Genomic DNA, 19477 nt, shown 5'->3' with positions numbered 1-19477 from the left:
AATTACTTAAAAATCATACAATGTGATTTTCTGGATTTTTGTTTTAGATTCCGTCTCTCACAGTTGAAGTGTACCTATGATAAAACATTACAGACCTCTACATGCTTTGTAAGTAGGAAAACCTGCAAAATCTGCAGTGTATCAAATACTTGTTCTCCCCACTGTATAGGGGTCCAAAACCTGACTTTTAAGTAAGCTCTGTGCGTTAGGCTATACTGCTGCTGCCAACATGTGTTCATATGGCTTCAAAGGCTCATAAAATGTTTCCACTGTTGCCTCAGGTTGTGAGCAGTAGCCTAGCCTAGTCTACTCCTGGAACGACTTAAGTGGGAGAATAACTAGTACTAGCCTATTGCCAATTGCACATCTGGAGATCTCTAGTAGCCAAGTATGGCACCATATGCTTGCCTAAATGAGGGTGCCACAGTGTCATGATCTATGTTGTAGAATGTGTTTAAGTCTCTTTACTGCAAGGCAATATGCATTTCATTGATCTTCGAGTTTATTTAACTGTTCATGCCTTGAAAGCGTAATTTGGAGATTAGTCATTTTATGTTTTGGGGGGTTTGGTGACTGGTTGAAAAGACCGCGCACAACAAACACAACAAATCCAGGTGGAACATTAGTAATTAAATTCAGGCATATCTATTAAGTTAGGGGCCTACTTAGCTCAATCAAATCTTCCTTAATAAAACATGAAACCCTCACTCGCCAATCTATCCTCTGCGCGCAGCAACGCCCCTTTATGCCAGTGCAATAGGTCTACAACTAAACCGCGTTGAGCTTGCTGTGTGTGTTTATTCTCGACACATCAGCAGAAGGCAAGAGAGGCGGCAGCGTGTTTCTCTCACCGGTGTCTCCTTTCAGTGACACTTCCTCCCTAGGGGGTTAGTCATTTATAGTTGAAGCTTGGAGCACAGCTGGTACCCCAGGGTGTGTAATGTCACGTAGGAGTTTCGATTATTTTAAAATATATTACCAGACACAAAAAAACAAGTCTCATTGTCCCCCGCCGCGCCTACCTTTGGACGGTCAGTAGCGGGCTCTCTTTGGTCAGTGTCGCTTGCACTCGGAGGCTGGCTTTTTGCTTTGGGACACTCGGAGGCTGGCTTTTTGCATTGGATATGGGTGAAATCTGCTCAAGGCGCGGGCAATGACACATGTAACAGGATGATGGACAAGGACGCTTTGAAGGGAGTCTTCTCTCTGTCAGTTGCATGGTGTTTTCTGGTCTCAGTTTCTGGAAAGGTATGTGTCTGTTTTATCTTTCATCGTCACTTTCGTTTTCTGTTTGCGAGGGGATATGAATTGAAAACAGAAAGGTAAGCAGGTAACTCACATATAACCTAACCAAATTCCTTACGATTTACATTCATTTGGGAACATGTAGGTAGGTTATAGACTTCGCGTAGTCTATTGGCTATGTAACATACACCTATGTGTAATTGCAAAATAAATGCTGTGAGTGGTACCTTCCCGTGTGCCAGTAAACCCGAATTCTGAGGTTAAACAATCCAAATTGGGTCACACACATTCACCTGAATATTCACCTGAATGTATCCTATTAGGCCTGCTCTACTGCTGCAGTGGATCATTGTTGAGCTTTCGCTTTTATTTTTCTTCCAATTATTTTATAGTGCCATATGTATGCTACATTTCACTAAGGACTTTGATCCCAAGAAAACTTAAGAACCAGCAATAGCCTTTAGCCTACCCTTATCAGTTTGTTTTATTGGGCCAGACTATCACCTTATCCTCAGCAATTAAACTTGGCTTGCTGTTGTCATAAGGTAGCCCATCCTAATATACTGTAAATACAGTATCACTTTGTAAAACAATTTGGAGAAATAAATGACGAGCTTTTCTAAATACATTTCTGAAGACTGACTGTGTGTGCTAAAGCCTGCACATTAAGCGCACACATCAATTGGTAAATACAACGATGCTCTACTGTATAAATTCGGTTGAATAGGACCCAATTATGTTTGTTCTCCGCCAGCGATGTCATTAGATGACGAGATATATTTTGGTCAAACCGCAACATCCCTTGCGGGGGTCGTGCGTCAGAGTTATCTCATCATGCGTTTTATAGTCGTTAAAGCCACGCACACTAAGGTGTTTAAGAGTGAGCCACCAAGAAAATGTTCAACAATGGGGCAAATGCATTCAATGATATCGTCATACTTCCTTGCAAATTAGCAATTGATTTAAATAGCCAATGACATTCCTTGAGAGCAACATTTTTGTAAAACATGGTTCGAGACTGTAGGCTACATCATTTTTAAGTGACAACAAAAGCACACACAATGGAGTAAAATGCAACGGTTGTAGGTTACTTGGTTGCACTTTATAACTTTCAATGTTAAACGCTATAAATGCTTACAAATTATAAATGCTTATGAACTGTAATGTTGATGAAATGCTTATTCATGTTTATAAATGTTTACAAATAATGAAATACTAATTTATTAATGTGTATAAGCTACTATTTATGAATAGTTTATTAAGTCTTATTAATGTTATTATAAAGTGTTACCCATTGTCAACAGTGAATTCATTTTTAAATAGGCTAAGGAACTACAGCATCTGGTCCTTTTCCCCAACAAATCCTTTTCGAGAACTCTAGCTTCTAGCTGCCCCTGTCTCCATTAGATTGACAGATGCAATTATTCAAGTTCTGATTAAGGTGCAGCTGTTTCCCCATGCATGACAGTATTGCTTTTAGTGGCCTGAGTGGGGATAGTGGTGCCATAAAGTAGAACCCTTTAACTTAACCCCTCAATCATTTAATTGCTTTCTGCATAGACATTCTAAGCGATGCCACCTGCTCCCGGCCTCAGTGGTAAAAAAGTAATTGAAAACAGAAGCGAAGAGGGATAAACATGGTTAACACAGTGTAACAATGCTTTTCACAGATCTACAGAATAGCATAGATAGGTTATAGAGTAAAACCATATTTCTACAAGTAGGCTACAATATAATACTAGAGAGAGAAAAAGTTGTTGTGTATGAAGGCTGCAAACAATCTGACAGGCTACTTATGAACAGGCATCCATAACCTAATGTGGAAAACTTGGTCTAAATTAAATAGGCCTGCAGCGTCATATTCTGTTGTCTTTTTTGTTGTTGTTGCAGGTCATCTCTCAAGATGGCTACCTAAATGCTCTGCAGAGTGCAGGTAGACACCTCTTTTCCTCTTCCTCTTATTTCTAATAGGTCTTGATTTCATCCATCCATCATTGTGATTCTGCCAAGTCATCCAAGGACATGGATGAATGACTCAGCAGCACTAATTTAATAGCCTAAATCAGGGATGGGCAACTCCAGTCCTCGGGGGCCAGACTGGTGTCACACTTTTGTCCCAGCTAACACAGCTGACTCCAATAATCAACTAATCATGATCGTCAGTTTAGAATGCAATTCAATTAATCAGCTGTGTTTGCTAGGGATGGGGAAAAAGTGTCACACCACTCTGGCCCCCGAGTTGGTCATCCCAGGCCTAAATGATCAACCTAGTGGGATGATGTGGGGTGTGGATGTGAGATGGCGAGATGTTGTTTCAGCAAGATTTCACAATTTCAAATAAAAAGCTTGAAAAAAAGCCTCCCTCCTCTGCTAAATACGTTATCAGCAAGTCCTTTGATGTCACCAGCACTGCTGATAATCAGAAGGTGATTCTAATTGAGCCCCTGAAGGATGGGATGAAATTCAGGCAACAATCAACTCCCTCATCAGTCTCTCTCTTTTGTTCTTTCTCTCTCTTCCATTCTCGCTCGCTCTCTCTCTTTCCTTTTCTCTCTCTCTCTTTCCTTTTCTCTCTCTCTCTTTCCTTTTCTCTCTCTCTCTCTCTCTCTCTCTCTCTCTCTCTCTCTCTCTCTCTCTCTCTCTCTCTCTCTCTCTCTCTCTCTCTCTCTCTCTCTCTCTCTCTCTCTCTCTTCTCTCTCTGTTTAACAGTGGAAGAGGTCTGCTGGGATTGTCACTCTCTTTATCCACGGACAAAAGACACATAACCAGCCCCCCACCCCCCTCCATGATTGTCTCATGTTTAAGCTTTCATTTATGGAAATGAGAGTGGCCCTGATTTAAGAGCCCTGACATAATCTCTGATAGACTCCCACTCTCCATCAACCAGATACTGTATGTCTGTCTGGTCCTTGTCTTTGTGAAGTGACTGTTATGTTATGAGGTCTCAACCAGTCTGGCTCTTATAGGTTGTTTCCGTTTGTGGCTCAACTATAGACACCCATCGGGGATAGAATGCAAGCTATGTTAAGAGACTATATAGCTTAGTTAAACTGGGACGGACAGTGAGACAGTTTTATGACACCCACGTGCATACTGAGTTTCTTTCTCTCAAAGAAAAAATTCAAAACAATTCCACCTAGTCTATCAAAGATCAAGATGGAGCTATTACCATATTGCTCATACCTATCCAATCCTTTTAGATCTACATGAAGTGACCAGGGTTTGGGACAAGGGGTCAATCTGGAATTCAAGATGTATTTTCTCTCAGGCATCAACCCTCTCCAGTCTTAAGTCACTAAGCCTGTGCGAATGCGGACCAGCAGTCCCTCAAACAAACACAGACAGGGGTTAGGCCACTCGCTGGGCGAGTGTAGATTTGCAAGGGATCACTCACAGCTGTTAGTGTTTATCCAGCGACACCTCAAAGGACTTGCCATCCTTAATCCACTGGTTTAGAGCGTTCATGAGGAGGAGTTTAGGTGCGTGAAGAGGATATCTTCCTTTCCTGACTGGACCCCAGTGCCCATTTCCACTTACCTCCACTCTCCTAAGGGTTTAACACTTGGCTCTAGAGGAATGTTAGCACGTCTCTCCTTCATATCCTATACAGTACGCACACACCATGGGCTGAGGTACTGCCATATCAGTTACACATCACAGGAAGCATGGGCCTAAAGGTAAAGATTATCCTACTTCTACTAAAGATTGATTGTTTGGCAGATAAGCGCATACATAGCCCATTGAAAAGGGGCTATGTCATAGTTGATCTGGATTTGCTTTAACTGACATTCTCAAGCAAATGTCTCCATTATTTTCATGATGTATTACCAGACATTGATCCCTTGGAAATGCATGGGTTATTTATGGACTAAGTTCAGTGCTGGCTCTGGCTCTGGTTGCCATTAAATGTCTGCCTCTGCATTAAACCACAGACCCTCCCCCTGTTTAAAACTCAATCTGTGGACCAGATGAATGTGTTTATTGGCCCACTGTTATTCATTGTGATGGGTCATCTTTACAAGTTTTCAGGTTGTCTGAAGGTAGCCCGCCACGCTCTGTGACTCAGCAAAGCAGACCTACACAAATACTCTGGCCCCTGCACTGCAGCACCGTGCTGTCAGTCTGACCAGCCAGGTGGCTCACTCCTTTACCTCCGAGGAGAGAGAGAGAGGTGGAACCAAAAGAGAGAGAGACAAAGGAGAGGAAATTGTGTGAACGCCTGCCTGATTTTTTGTGACTTAATTATAAAACTCTGCTTTAATCCCCCCAATCACTTCGTCTCACAAAAATGTGTATCGCTATACTGTATTAACTAAGCTTCAACAGAAGCTCATCCTTTGATTAACCCCTTGTATCTGAATGTGTCTCTCCCTAGCTCCTCTGTCCTGTTCAGAAGGCTTCACTGAACTGGGCTACTACAACGGCTCTGTGTCTCAGACTGACTCTGGCTCGCCCTGCCTGAAGTGGACAGAGTTCCCAGACTACGTCCTGCAGTACCCGAGCCGGGGGCTGGGCGAACACAGCTACTGCCGCAACCCTGACCGTGAGTCCAACCCCTGGTGCTTCTTCCGCCAGAGCTCTGGAGCCATCGGCTGGGCCTACTGCGACTGCCACCAGGGTGAGGATTTACCGACTGATACTTACTTCAAGGGAATCAATACTGCTGGGTAACTACCTGGAACCAGATTATTAATAGTGGTGTATGAATTCCAAAGACACCAAAAAGTAATTGCTAGGTATCTTTGAATCTTTGCAGTGGTTTTGGGGTGATCATGTTGCTCTGGCAGGAGATCTATGTCTCTGACTGTCTAGGGAAGCTACAGTGCATTTGGAAAGTGTTCAGACCCCTTCACCTGTTCCACATTTTGTTACGTTACAGCCTTATTCTAAAATTGATTAAATAAAAACATTTACTCATCAATCTACAGACAATACCCCACATAATGACAAAGTGAAAACAGGTTTTTAGAAATATTTGCAAATGTATTAAAAATCAAAACAGAAATACCTTATTTACATAAGTATTCAGACCCTTTGCTATGAGACTCGAAATTGAGCTCAGGTGCATCCTGTTTCCATTGATCATCCTTGAGATGTTTCTACAACTTGATTGGAGTCCACCTGTGGTAAATTCAATTGATTGGACATGATTTGGAAAGGCACACATCTGTCTATATAAAGCAAAAACCAAGCCATGAGGTCGAAGGAATTGTCCATAGAGCTCCGAGATAGGATTGTGTCAAGGCTCAGATCTGGGGAAGGGTACCGAAAAATATCTGCAGCATTGAAGGTCCCCAAGAACACAGTGGCCTCCATCATTCTTAAATGGAATAAGTTTGGAACCACCAAGACTCTTCCTAGAGATGGCCGCCCGGCCAAACTGAGCAATCGGGGGAGAAGGGCCTCGGTCAGGGAGGTGACCAAGAAACCGATGGTCACTCTGACAGAGCTCCAGAGTTCCTCTGTGGAGATGGGAGAACCTTCCAGAAGGACAACCATCTCTGCAGCACTCCACCAATCAGGCCTTTATGGTAGAGTGGACAGATGGAAGCCACTCCTCAGTAAAAGGCACATGACAACCCGCTTGGAGTTTGCCCAAATGCACCTAAAGGACTCTCAGACCATGAAAAACAAGATTCTCTGGTCTGATGAAACCAAGATTGAACTCTTTGGCCTGAATGCCAAGCGTCACGTCTGGAGGAAACCATGCACTGCTCATCACCTGGCCAATACCATCCCTACGGTGAAGCATGGTGGTGGCCGCATCATGCTGTGGGTATGTTTTTCAGCGGCAGGGACTGGGAGACTAGTCAGGATCGAGGGAAAGATGAACGGAGCAAAGTACAGAGAGATCCTTGATGAAAACCTGCTCCAGAGTGCTCAGGACCTCAGACTGGGGCAAAGGTTTACCTTCCAACAGGACAACAACCCTAAGCATACAGCCAAGACAACGCAGGAGTGGTTTCGGGATAAGTCTCTGAATGACCTTGAGTGGCCCAGCCAGAGCCCGGACTTGAACCCGATTTGAACATCTCTGGAGAGATCTGAAAATAGCTGTGCAGCAACACTCACCATCCAACCTGACAGAGCTTGAGAGGATCTGCAGAGAAGAATGGGAGGAACTCCCCAAATACAGGTGTGCCAAGCTTGTAGCGTCATACCCAAGAAGACTCGAGACTGTAATCGCTGGCAAAGGTATGTCTGCCTCTCTGTCAGTCGTCTCCTGTGTTTTCCACCTATCCATCAGGCAGCTGATATTGTTCTCTCTGTGACTCCCGCCCTCCTTTGGGAGTGTAAAGGCATCCACATACATAGGAGCAAACCGAACCTAGCAGAATTCGGCTAGGTGAAGTGAAAGTCTGCGCTCGCATATTCCCTAAAGACCTTTGCTTAAAAAACTATCAAAATGCCTGAAAAATCAAGAAATCTTTAATTAGTTTTGATGTTTTTGCTTAGTCGCGCAATTTTACATCTAGCTAAGATGTTTGGTGCAGTACTTCTCAATTGAACATTTTTGCATGAAAACTAGTAGTGCACTGCAGACAGTAGGGCCTAGCTGCCGCTGTGCTCTCTCGTTGAATGACAGCAAACACTTCATTGAAGAATCCCGCCCATAGTTCCCACCCCTACTGTTGACCAATCACAGACGAAGGGGCATAGACTTCGGCTACCGAACTTCGACTTGCTTCAAGAAATGTATTTGTGTGCGCGAACAGCCTGAAAAAAACCCTGCCGAATACCAAAACGTCAAAAATGGCATCATAATATATGCTCAAACTGTTTTGACTAAGAAACATGTGTCAGCCTTTACCCTGCTTGTCCATTCGTGTTATGATGAGTTTCTCGGTTATCAAGTAATCAAGGATGTAAGAATATACTTAGACACTTTGTAGAAAGTTAATGCAAATGTTTTATTAGTCGGTACCGGGTTAGATACAACAAGGGCAGAGCTTTGCCTCTTGCTGTTTCCAACTGACTCTAACATTTACATTTTTACATTTTAGTCATTTAGCAGACGCTCTTATCCACAGCGACTTACAGTTAGTGAATACATATTTGTTTTATACTGGCCCCCCGTGGGAATCGAACCCACAACCCTGGCGGTGCAAACGCCATGCTCTATCAACTGAGATCTGGAGACTGGCTAGGCCACTCCAGGACCTTGAAATGCTTCTTACGAAGCCACTCCTTCGTTGCCCGGGCGGTGTGTTTGGGATCATTGTCATGCTGAAAGACCCAGCCACGTTTCATCTTCAATGCCCTTGCTGATGGAAGGAGGTTTTCACTCAAAATCTCACGATACATGGCCCCATTCATTCTTTCCATTACACGGATCAGTCGTCCTGGTCCCTTTGCAGAAAAACAGCCCCAAAGCATGATGTTTCCACCCCCATGCTTCACAGTAGGTATGGTGTTCTTTGGATGCAACTCAGCATTCTTTGTCCTCCAAACACGACGAGTTGAGTTTTTACCAAAAAGTTATATTTTGGTTTCATCTGACCATATGACATTCTCCCAATACTCTTCTGGATCATCCAAATGCACTCTAGCAAACTTCAGACGGGCCTGGACATGTACTGGCTTAAGCAGGGGGACACGTCTAGCACTGCAGGATTTGAGTCCCTGGCGGCGTAGTGTGTTACTGATGGTAGGCTTTGTTACTTTGGTCCCAGCTCTCTGCAGGTCATTCACTAGGTCCCCCCGTGTGGTTCTGGGATTTTTGCTCACCGTTCTTGTGATCATTTTGACCCCACGGGGTGAGATCTTGCGTGGAGCCCCAGATCGAGGGAGATTATCAGTGGTCTTGTATGTTTTCCATTTCCTAATAATTGCTCCCACAGTTGATTTCTTCAAACCAAGCTGCTTACCTATTGCAGATTCAGTCTTCCCAGCCTGGTGCAGGTCTACAATTTTGTTTCTGGTGTCCTTTGACAGCTCTTTGGTCTTGGCCATAGTGGAGTTTGGAGTGTGACTGTTTGAGGTTGTGGACAGGTGTCTTTTATACTGATAACAAGTTCAAACAGGTGCCATTAATACAGGTAACGAGTGGAGGACAGAGGAGCCTCTTAAAGAAGAAGTTACAGGTCTGTGAGAGCCAGAAATCTTGCTTGTTTGTAGGTGACCAAATACTTATTTTCCACTATAATTTGCAAATAAATTCATTAAAAATCCTACAATGTGATTTTCTGGAGAAAAAAATTCTCAATTTGTCTGTCATAGTTGATGATGAAAATTACAGGCCTCTCTCATCTTTTTAAGTGGGAGAACTTGCACAATTGGTGGCTGACTAAATACTTTTTTTCCCCACTGTACATTCCCTCTTTATCTACTATAATAGCATCCAATGCTATGTGATTATCACTTACATAGTCTAATGAGTAACATCTCAGACCCAATTGCTTAAAAACCCATGATTGTTAAAAGATACAATGTTCAACTCCGACTTTGTCCTCCTACTATTCCTAATATGACAAACACATTATAACACTCTATTTTCACTCCCTGTTAAATCATTACATCCCTAAACTATTCATGCTTTAAGAATTCAATCAAAATCAGATCATATAAAAATATCATAACCCCATGATAGTAACCAATTAAGTACTTGCCTATCAACATAGATATTTACCACTCTAAACATCCATATCAATATCACCCAATACTTCAAATGTATATAATGACTAAAAGGCTAATACGTTAACCCAATTAATCAACATATTCATGATTTCATTCACAATCCTCACATTAACAAACAGTATGATTCAACAATGTCTACTCAAAATAAATCATATAAGTGTATCCTAAGACATTACCATAATGTATCACTGTTTTTAACCCATAATATATATATAAAAAATTTCTCAATTGTACAATAAATATCCTTCATTCTGAAAATAATTATACTAATACATACTAATGATTCACTTAAATCACTCATTCCTCTTATAAATTATAACCAACCAAATTACTTAACTCAACCTAATTTAAAATGACAATCCTTATTGATTCACTTTATCCTTATCAATGAAAATTAAAACCCTCAACTTTATCACCCATTACAACTGTCAGAATGTACACTTATATTAACATACAGTATAAACATCCATAAATCAATTATGACTTTCCTCATCCTGATAATAAATACAGATCATTATCTCAATGCATTCTTAATACTATTAATTTAGCAGTGTATATACCTACTACCCAAATTAGCAAATTTAGATTAATCCAATTTTATTATCAACACAGCTAAGCAACCCCTTTTTCTCCCGGCACTTAAATCTTCTGGCGTCTCTTCATTATGTTCTTCAGACATCTTCACATTTCAAAATGACTTGCCCATGACAATGTCACAACTACAATGTCTCATTCGAGTCACCACCAACTCCACAACCTCATTTTTCTTGTCCATTTGCCAACCATTATGCCCACAACATAAAAAATGTTGCATTTGAACATATATCTCTCCATTATCACTCAATGGTGGACTCCTTTCCCACTCCTTCGATATAATAACATGAGAAAATCCCTTGATATCTTCGATTGGTTGTTGTAGACCAGTTGCATATAGAAGTGGTATTTTACAACATCTTCAACGCCTCTGATATTTATCTTCAGCCGGTTCATAAGTTTGTTACTTTTATTTATTTAGATTCACACCATGCTAGTCCAAATTACCCCTGCCATGCATCAAGACACCATCTGTATTTATCTCACTAGAAGACAAACATAACATTTTAATTGATTACATTTCTAATCCAATAAATCCATACAATCATTGACCATATGACAAATTATTATGTTTTAACAATTATTCTTAATACCAATTTCTAAATACTTCCCAATTTCTGTTCACATCGCTCTGTGTAGCGTCCTTCTTGCGTCGCACCAATATGGATTCAAGATTCACTGCTGCAACGATACACAGACATAAACACAAAAACAATGCTCCACAGTGGCAGTTCCATCTGTACATTTACATTTTAGTCATTTAGCAGACGCTCTTATACAGAGCGACTTACAGTTAGTGAGTGCATATTTTTTTTTAATCAATTCTTTTTCATATTGGCCCCCCGTGGGAAACGAACCCACAACCCTGGCGTTGCAAACGCCATGCTCTACCAACTGAGCTACACGGGACTATTATTTTAACACTCCTACCGTGGGACAAATATATTCACAAATCTCTCTATCTAATGTCACCTCCATTGAGGTAGCCAGCAACACCTAGTACTAACCACTCCTTCTAGATTCTGTCCAGCTCTTACTTTTGTAATCCTCCACTGCCACATAGTCACCCATGCACAGAAAATGCCCAGATACTCCTTTCATGTTGGCAGAGTTGCCTTCACCTTTTTGAAAGAAAGTCTGCATAACATTGTTAGTTGAGACACAGTATGCTACTTTACGCAGTCTACTTATCAATCAGTCAGGAAAAGCCTTGATTAGGAAGTGCACATTCTTGCATCTTGTTATAGTCACTAGTTTCCATAGACATGCCTCCACTACATTCTACCTTATACCACAAATACATTTTCACCTAAAACATTTAATCTAACCCATAACACAATAATTACTACTGCTCATATTCTTACTACAATATGCAAATGTACCAATAAATCCTCTTACCATCATTATTACCCCCTTTTCTGAACACATGAGTCACAACGTGATTCATGCTTTCAAAAACAAAACACCAACATTGTTTATTAAACCATAATAAAAATGAAATAAAAATGACAACATTTGATAATACCTCAACTTACTTCTATCCCGTAAAGTAACCCAAGATTAGTACAATTAACTAGCAACAGGTATCCCCCATTCAGGGAAAGCTCTCTCTCTCTTTTGTTATTTTATGGTTCGAATCACATATATTATTACCAAATTATAAACTTCTTCACAATTTTCAGTTTTATAAATTACCCTCAACTCGGTAAAATAAACTATCTTAAAGTCCTCTTCTCATTGTCTTTAGAATTACCAGTGTGGATGATCAATTCACACTAGAAAGTCAAAACAGTGTTCAGAGGTCCTTGAAATCATTCAACGCAATGTTCCATCCTATAGTATACTAAACATTAGAACCATTCAAAACATTTCATAAATGTTACTTATCCCAAGTGTACATTAAGTCCTCATGACATTTCTTCTCATAAGAAATCATGTATATAAGCAAAACTCAATCAAAAAAAAAAAACTCCATAAAATTCACTGTGTGTGCTCCTTTAAGACTTATCACCTTTGACCTGTTGAAAACCCCCTAAAATCAAAATAACTCCTTATAAACATCATACTAGGTGTGTTGTGTTTTATTTGAAAAACCCAATTGAAAACAACAAACAAAAATAGCCAGGCCTTAATTAATTTGGTAGCTCCCTTTTACGACCTAAAACTGCCTAACTTCACTAAACTGCTCCCCCTAGCCCTGGGCAACATTCCAATGAGATAAGGCAATCCCCTTTCTCCTGGAAGAGAAATTATACATTTTGTTAACATTCAATTACAATCAATAATCCAAAAATAGTAAGTACACACAAAACATGATACAGATATACACAGTCCTATCTCATCAATAATCGTTTGTATCAATCTAATTACTCATAACTACTCCATAAAAAGATTATATAAAATCTCTCAAAAGATGAAAACCACTCATATTTCTTGAGTATACAATGATTATGTTTAATTGATTACCGTTCAGATCATATCCTCTTTAAATCTCACAATGATTATTGAACCCCTAAATCTGCTCCATGTGAATTAGCCAACCGTCTGTCTTTGTACTGGTCTGTCAGCAACTTGCTTGTATGTAGATATGCCCGTGTTGAGATATGTTTGCATTATCTGTCTGTCTCTTTTGAATTCTCCCAAGCTTTCTCTTTCAAACGGTTAACCTTTCTCAGGGTTTGTAGCCGATTAGAGTTAGGGTGTATGTGCGTGAATGTGTGTGTGTTTGTCTGGTGCGTGCCTGTCAGGTTGGAATATGTAAGTGTTGCAAGACCCGCAAACCAAGGATAATGCAATTATCCTGAGATAATCACACCTGTTGGATTTATGGTTTACTTGGGAGCACTTTGTCGGTCTGTCTGTTTCTGATGGGTGTGAGAGAGAGATGTCCCACCTGTCATTTCAAATGATTTCACAATCTCTGGTGCTGTTCCATACCTTAATGCCCTCTCTCCTCTCCCTCCTCTCCAGGAGCTGCCAGGTTGTTAGGTGGGTCGTCCCCTCAGAGCGGGCGTCTGGAGGTATACCTAAATGGCCAGTGGGGGGCGGTATGTGACACACACTGGACCGACCGCGATGCCAGTGTGATCTGCAAACAGCTTGGACTGGGGTGAGAGCTACTGAGATACTTGTATAACTGCTTCTTGTGTGTGTGTGTCAAATTCTACCCTCCACTCCTGACTGTCCACCTGTCTTTCTCTCTCCACCCATCCTGTCTTTCTGTCTGCAGTGAGATCGGCACGGCCCTCCAGCACTCCTACTTTGGGCCTGGCTCTGGACTCTTCCACTATGAACGCCTTGGCTGCCGTGGCAATGAAAACTCTCTGCTGGATTGCAGGAGTCGGAAGTTTGTCACCAGTGACTGTAACCATGGCAATGAAGCGGGGGTGGTGTGTGCTGCACCTGAAGGTGAGGGTGTTGGAGATTTCAAAACAGCCATATGTATAAAGCATACATTTCTCACAAGTGCTACACATACAGTATAAATGTAGTACATACTATACTGGTAGGCCTAGTACACGTGTAGAGGTATCTAAAGTTGTGGAGAGCCACTTCCCCTTTAGTTGAGTAAGACAGTGATAGAGAGAGACTGTTGTCCCTCTCTCTTAGAGCTCCAGTGTCCTTCTCCCAACTCAGTCAGAGCTCCATAACACAAACACTGCATGGCTAGAACAAGAACAGTCTCTTCTGATGTTGCCTGCCTAGTCATTCACATAGCTTTTAGAGCTCTCTGAGCCTGCCAGCACGCTCTCGCGGCTTCTACAGCACTCGTGTCATGGCATCCCAAAGGGGCATAGGGAACTACAACAGCAGTGTGTGTGTGTTTGTGTGCCTCTGCGTGTGTGTTAGAATGAGGGTACAGAGAGGGGTGCCCAGAAGAGCAGGTCCTGGTGATATATTTAGCGTGGTGCAGTGAATTATTCAGTCTGGAACATTAAGAGGGAGAGAGCTATCTGAGAGCCCTGAGGCCCTGCTAGGGGGTTGGGAGGGGTCCCACAGGGCACACATAAAGCCCCCCCTACCCCAAACAACCTCCCCACCTCCTCAACTTCTCTGCCAGGGTTGCTCACATACTCAGATTGCATAACTGATCCCCACCTCTTTCCTTCTCCCTGCATCCCGCACATACTTATACTTACTGTAGTTTCAAATGACTTGCTGGAGCTTTGAACCAAACTGAGCCAGGGTTAGGGGTCACTGCGTTCCAACAGTTCTGTGGTTCAGATCACTTTATTTATCATGGCACTGGGCAAGAGGTTATTTACATTTGCATTCATCAAGGACACCATAAGTGGACAAGGAGATAACTTAGAAGAACAGTGGTTTCTATTGTAACATGATGCTAACATGTTCTGCCTAGTAACTGCTTTCTGCTGTATTTCTCAGGCAATGGCGCCCCCTTGAGGTTGGTAGGTGGCCTGGAGGACTTCGAGGGTCGTGTGGAGGTGTACCATGATGAGAGGTGGGGCACCATCTGTGATGACCAGTGGGATGACATCGATGCTGAGGTGGTCTGTCGGCAGCTGGGACTGGGGTGAGCAGCACTGGGGTTCTGATGGCTCAGTTGGTTGGAGCATGGTGCTTGACTTGCAGGAAGCATATGGGTTATTAATGTGATTCCCTCCGCTAAATGTGACCCAGTTCCTATGTAGGTATAAACTAGAGGTGAAGCCCTATCAGTGGTTGCAAACAGTAAGGGTTCCCAGGCATGAAGTTGCCCACCAACCAAGGCTCTCTGCTCTCCACAAAGCTGCATGCACTCCTGCTAGGATAGCCTTATTTACACTGCTACATTCCCACTGAGTGAACTATATTAATATAGATGAACGGAAGGCATGAATATTTGATGGCCTACAGTGTTTTGGGTTGTTGCTCTGCTGGAGAGGAGCCAGTTGATCCAGATCATTCAGAAGTCATCGTTGCTCTTAGCAGATCACCCACATGTAGCCACGCACACACACACAAAATGAGTGGCTTACAGTACAAAGAGTGGATAAACAAAAAAACAGAGTGGATCGGTCTCAGGACTCATTTCAGATCTTCCACTGGTCATGAATAATTAATTTCTCCATTATACTGACTATATTTGGTGTATGTGAGTGTTCAACAGAGATTGGTGTTTTTGTGCAGTGTAAATGTGTTTCTCTGTACAGTACGTGTAAGGCCTGTTTACTTGGTGGGAATACATTTTCTATGTGTACATTGGGATGACCCTTGAGTGGTTGCCATATATTGCATACGTTGTCCATATATGGTGTTTGTATTTCTTGTGTGAGTTCATATGGTCATTGTGCATGCCTGTGTCTGTGTCCACTCAGGGGGGTACCGAAGGCATGGACGTGGGCCCACTTTGGCCAGGGCTCTGGGCCCATCCTCCTGGACGGGGTGCAGTGTACAGGCAACGAGCTCTCCCTGGAGGAGTGTCCCCACAACAACTGGCAACAACATAACTGTGACCACATGGAGGATGCTGGAGTGTCCTGTAACCCATATACAGGTCAGAAGTCAGGACAGGGCAGGAACGCTATGTGTATGTAAACACCCAGAACATACACATATTTGTATGCAAAACACATGCATGTCTCATATACTCTGTCTCATACACTCTGTCTCATACACTCTGTCTCATACACTCTGTCTCATACACTCTGTCTCACACACACACCGTGTTGCAGATGGTGTAGTGCGGCTGGTGGGGTCTGACAGTCCCTGGGAAGGTCGTCTGGAGGTGTACCACTCTGGGGACTGGGGTACGGTGTGTGACGACAACTGGACTGAGCACCACGCACAGGTGGTCTGTAGACAGCTGGGCTTCAGGTGGGTCACCAGGAGTCCTTAAATGTACAAATACAATCTGAACATGGGAATTAGGTATAGCTGTAGTAGGAGTGTAGTGATACTGTAGTAATGGCATGTTCTGTCCAGCAGAGGGCGTGCAGAGGTGGCATCAGACGGGCTGTACGGGGAGGGCACAGGGCTGATCCTGCTGGATGAGGTTCAGTGTAAAGGCTCAGAGGGCACCCTGCTTGCCTGCGGGCACGCCGAGTGGGGGCGCCATGACTGCTCCCACAGCGAGGACGTAGCGGTACGCTGTGAGAGGGGGGGAGAGACCAATGAGGTGCCAGGGCTGCCACGCATCGCAGGTAGGCCAACTAACTGGACCCACTGAGTTCCTATCCACATATCTCTGTTAGATGTCTATCTCTTCTGGTGAATATGGCAAAGGAAAATTAAAATTCAATATTGTTATTGTAATACATTGTGGTTCTCTGATCTGGCCCCAGGCCCTCTGGTGCGACTGGTTGCTGGAGAGAGCCGGAAGGAGGGGCGTGTGGAGGTGTTTCTGAACGGCCAATGGGGGAGCGTGTGTGATGACGGCTGGAATGACGTCAACGCTGCAGTGGTCTGCAGGCAGCTGGGATTTGTGTAAAATATGGATTCTCTCTGTTTCTCACAGTTACTGTATCATATATCCTTTCCCTCATCTGCGGTATACCTCATACCTCAAAGTCAAGTATGTGGTTAGACACCTGGGGTTTCCCTATCTCTGAGTGATCAACTCTTCCTTTAACTGCCATTCAGGAGATGGGGACATTTTGGAATATTGAGATTTACCTTCCCCGTGTCTCTTCCTCAGTGGGGTGTCGAAGGCTCGCTCCATGGCATATTTTGGAGCGGGCAAGGGCCCAATCTACCTGGACAATGTGAGGTGCACAGGGGTTGAGGTGTCCCTGGGGGAGTGTCCGGCCGAGGGAGAGGATGCCCATGACTGCAGACACAGCGAAGACGCAGGGGTCATCTGTGACTATGTCCCCGAGCCGGTGGGAGACGGCGCGATAATAACACAGACCTGCGGCATGAGGCCAAACACACAGCGCCGCAGGAGGAGGATAATAGGAGGGGACAAGTCAATTAGGTACACTGTAAACACACACACACACACACACACCCACACACACACATATGGTTATATTACTTTGTATCACTGCATAGATACTGTACATGTAAACACATGCACAAGTCAAATTATCACATCATCAAATCAACCATGATCTATTTCTATGTTCTCTCTCCTCCCCTGGTTGTGCTGTGGTAGGGGGGACTGGCCATGGCAGGTGTCTCTGTGGCTCAAGTCCCAGTCCAAAGGGAACCATCCACTGTGTGGAGCCACGCTCATCAACTCCTGCTGGGTCCTGACTGCCGCACACTGCTTCAAGAGGTGGGACACAGAGACATCTAGTGTCCAATGATGGAATTGCAGGGACTACGTTATAAAAATGACGTGTGTTTAGCCTACAACAATGATCTATCAAGAAGCTTGTCTATGTCAATAATTGTATAAAATCTTCTTAATAAGAGATTAATGACATGCCACTGATAAGTGAAACTTTCTTGAGTCACTGTCTTGATCTTTTCAGCTCAAATGTGTTTTTCTTGGCAGGAGATAATCAGTCTTCTTTTCAGCTTGGCTTCAACTTCCTCAGACCTTGATTTCCTGTCTCCTCTCCTTTTCCTCCTTTCTCTCTCTCTTCTCTCCCTGTCTCCTAGGTTTGGCAGGGACCCATCTCGCTACGTGCTGCGACTGGGTGACTACCACACGGAGGAGAGGGATGACTTTGAGCGCAGCCTGTCCCCGGAGCGCATTACCATCCACAGGAAGTACCACAGCCAGGGCTGGGAGTATGACATCGCCCTGCTTAGGCTGAAGGGCACCGAGGGCTACTGTGTGGCCTTTAACCCTCATACCAACTCAGCCTGCCTCCCTGCGCCTGGCAACAAGTGGGGCAAGAGGCCAGCCGCCTGTGTTATCACAGGGTGGGGCATCACAGGTACTGAACACGAGCTTCTCTGTTACGGAGAGTTTCTTGTGTGTTTACATTGGAATCAGCCATTTGATCTGCATTGCATTATATTTTATATGACAGAACATTTCCATTTATTTTGGCTCCCTCTCTCTTATCTCTCTGTTCATCCCTCTCTCTCTCTCTCTCTCTCTCTCTCTCTCTCTCTCTCTCTCTCTCTCTCTCTCTCTCTCTCTCTCTCTCTCTCTCTCTCTCTCTCTCTCTCTCTCTCTCTCTCTCTCTCTCTCTCTCTCTCTCTCTCTCTCTCTCTCTCAGACTCTGAATACTCCCGTACTCTGCTGCAGGCCTGGGTTCCCCTGCTGCCCTCATGGAAGTGTAAGAAGCGATACGGCGAGCGCTACACCAGCCGCATGCTGTGTGCGGGCAGCCTGTCAGACCGTCGGCGCGTGGACAGTTGCCAGGGTGACAGCGGTGGTCCCCTGGTGTGTCAGGGAGAGGGGGGCCGCTGGGTGCTGACGGGGGTAATCTCCTGGGGTCATGGCTGTGGTGACCCCTCCTTCCCTGGGGTGTACACGCGGGTCAGCAGGTTCCTGCGCTGGATTGACCAGGTCACCAACAACCCTCCAAGGATCTGACGCTGCCACTGTGCCATTGGACAGCCAGTGTTATCATGACTTTGGGGTCGAGGGAGTGGTGGGGGGATTAAAGGAGCAGTGACCGGTTAGAGAGGGTTACCACATCCTGGTATCTGCTCATGATCTCACCCATAAAGTTGCACATCCAGCAGAGCGCTTTTAAGTCACTTTTTTTTGCATACACTTGGAGAGCCTGTAAATGGCATTGTGCATTCTTGATTGTGTGGAATTACCACTTTGATGAGAACATTTAATGCACCAATGGTTCAATTTTGAGAGCCAGACTGCATAGGTGAATGACATTGCACTAGAATGCATGCCATACTATCACACTGCGACACCTGTGAAAGGCCAATTAATGGTGCCAATGGGAGTAAGTCTAGTCAGAAGCGTTAGGTGGAGTATCTTTAAGGTACAATATTGTACATTTACAGTACATACAGACATGTGGCTTCTAAATTAATATTGTTTCATGAACATTCCAGTTGTGCATGCATTATAACTTATACCTATACTAATGTGCTCCACTATTGATTGAAACAATTGGCCAAATTGGTCAGCGTA

The 19477-nt window shown here is 43.6% G+C and overlaps 1 protein-coding gene across 1 annotated transcript; it reads left to right on the top strand.

The window, feature by feature from the left end:
* Window positions 1–1170: 1170 nt before the first annotated feature.
* LOC311140339 (neurotrypsin-like) lies at window positions 1171–18913 on the top strand (the record flags this gene model as incomplete). The annotated part of the gene is made up of 14 exons (XM_084175359.1): window positions 1171–1248; window positions 3136–3178; window positions 5621–5863; window positions 13447–13585; window positions 13706–13884; window positions 14863–15010; window positions 15795–15973; window positions 16152–16293; window positions 16405–16619; window positions 16761–16902; window positions 17114–17392; window positions 17573–17695; window positions 18025–18305; window positions 18594–18913. 14 exons carry the CDS (start codon window positions 1171–1173, stop codon window positions 18911–18913), a joined length of 2511 nt encoding a protein of 836 aa, XP_084031485.1.
* Between the last annotated feature and the right edge of the window lie 564 nt (window positions 18914–19477).

Source organism: Coregonus lavaretus, assembly GCF_964263955.1.
Source record: "Coregonus lavaretus genome assembly, chromosome: 1".
Lineage (NCBI taxonomy): Eukaryota > Metazoa > Chordata > Actinopteri > Salmoniformes > Salmonidae > Coregonus > Coregonus lavaretus.
Note: the sequence above shows the minus strand (reverse complement) of the source record. Positions and strands in the feature narration are given on the sequence as shown.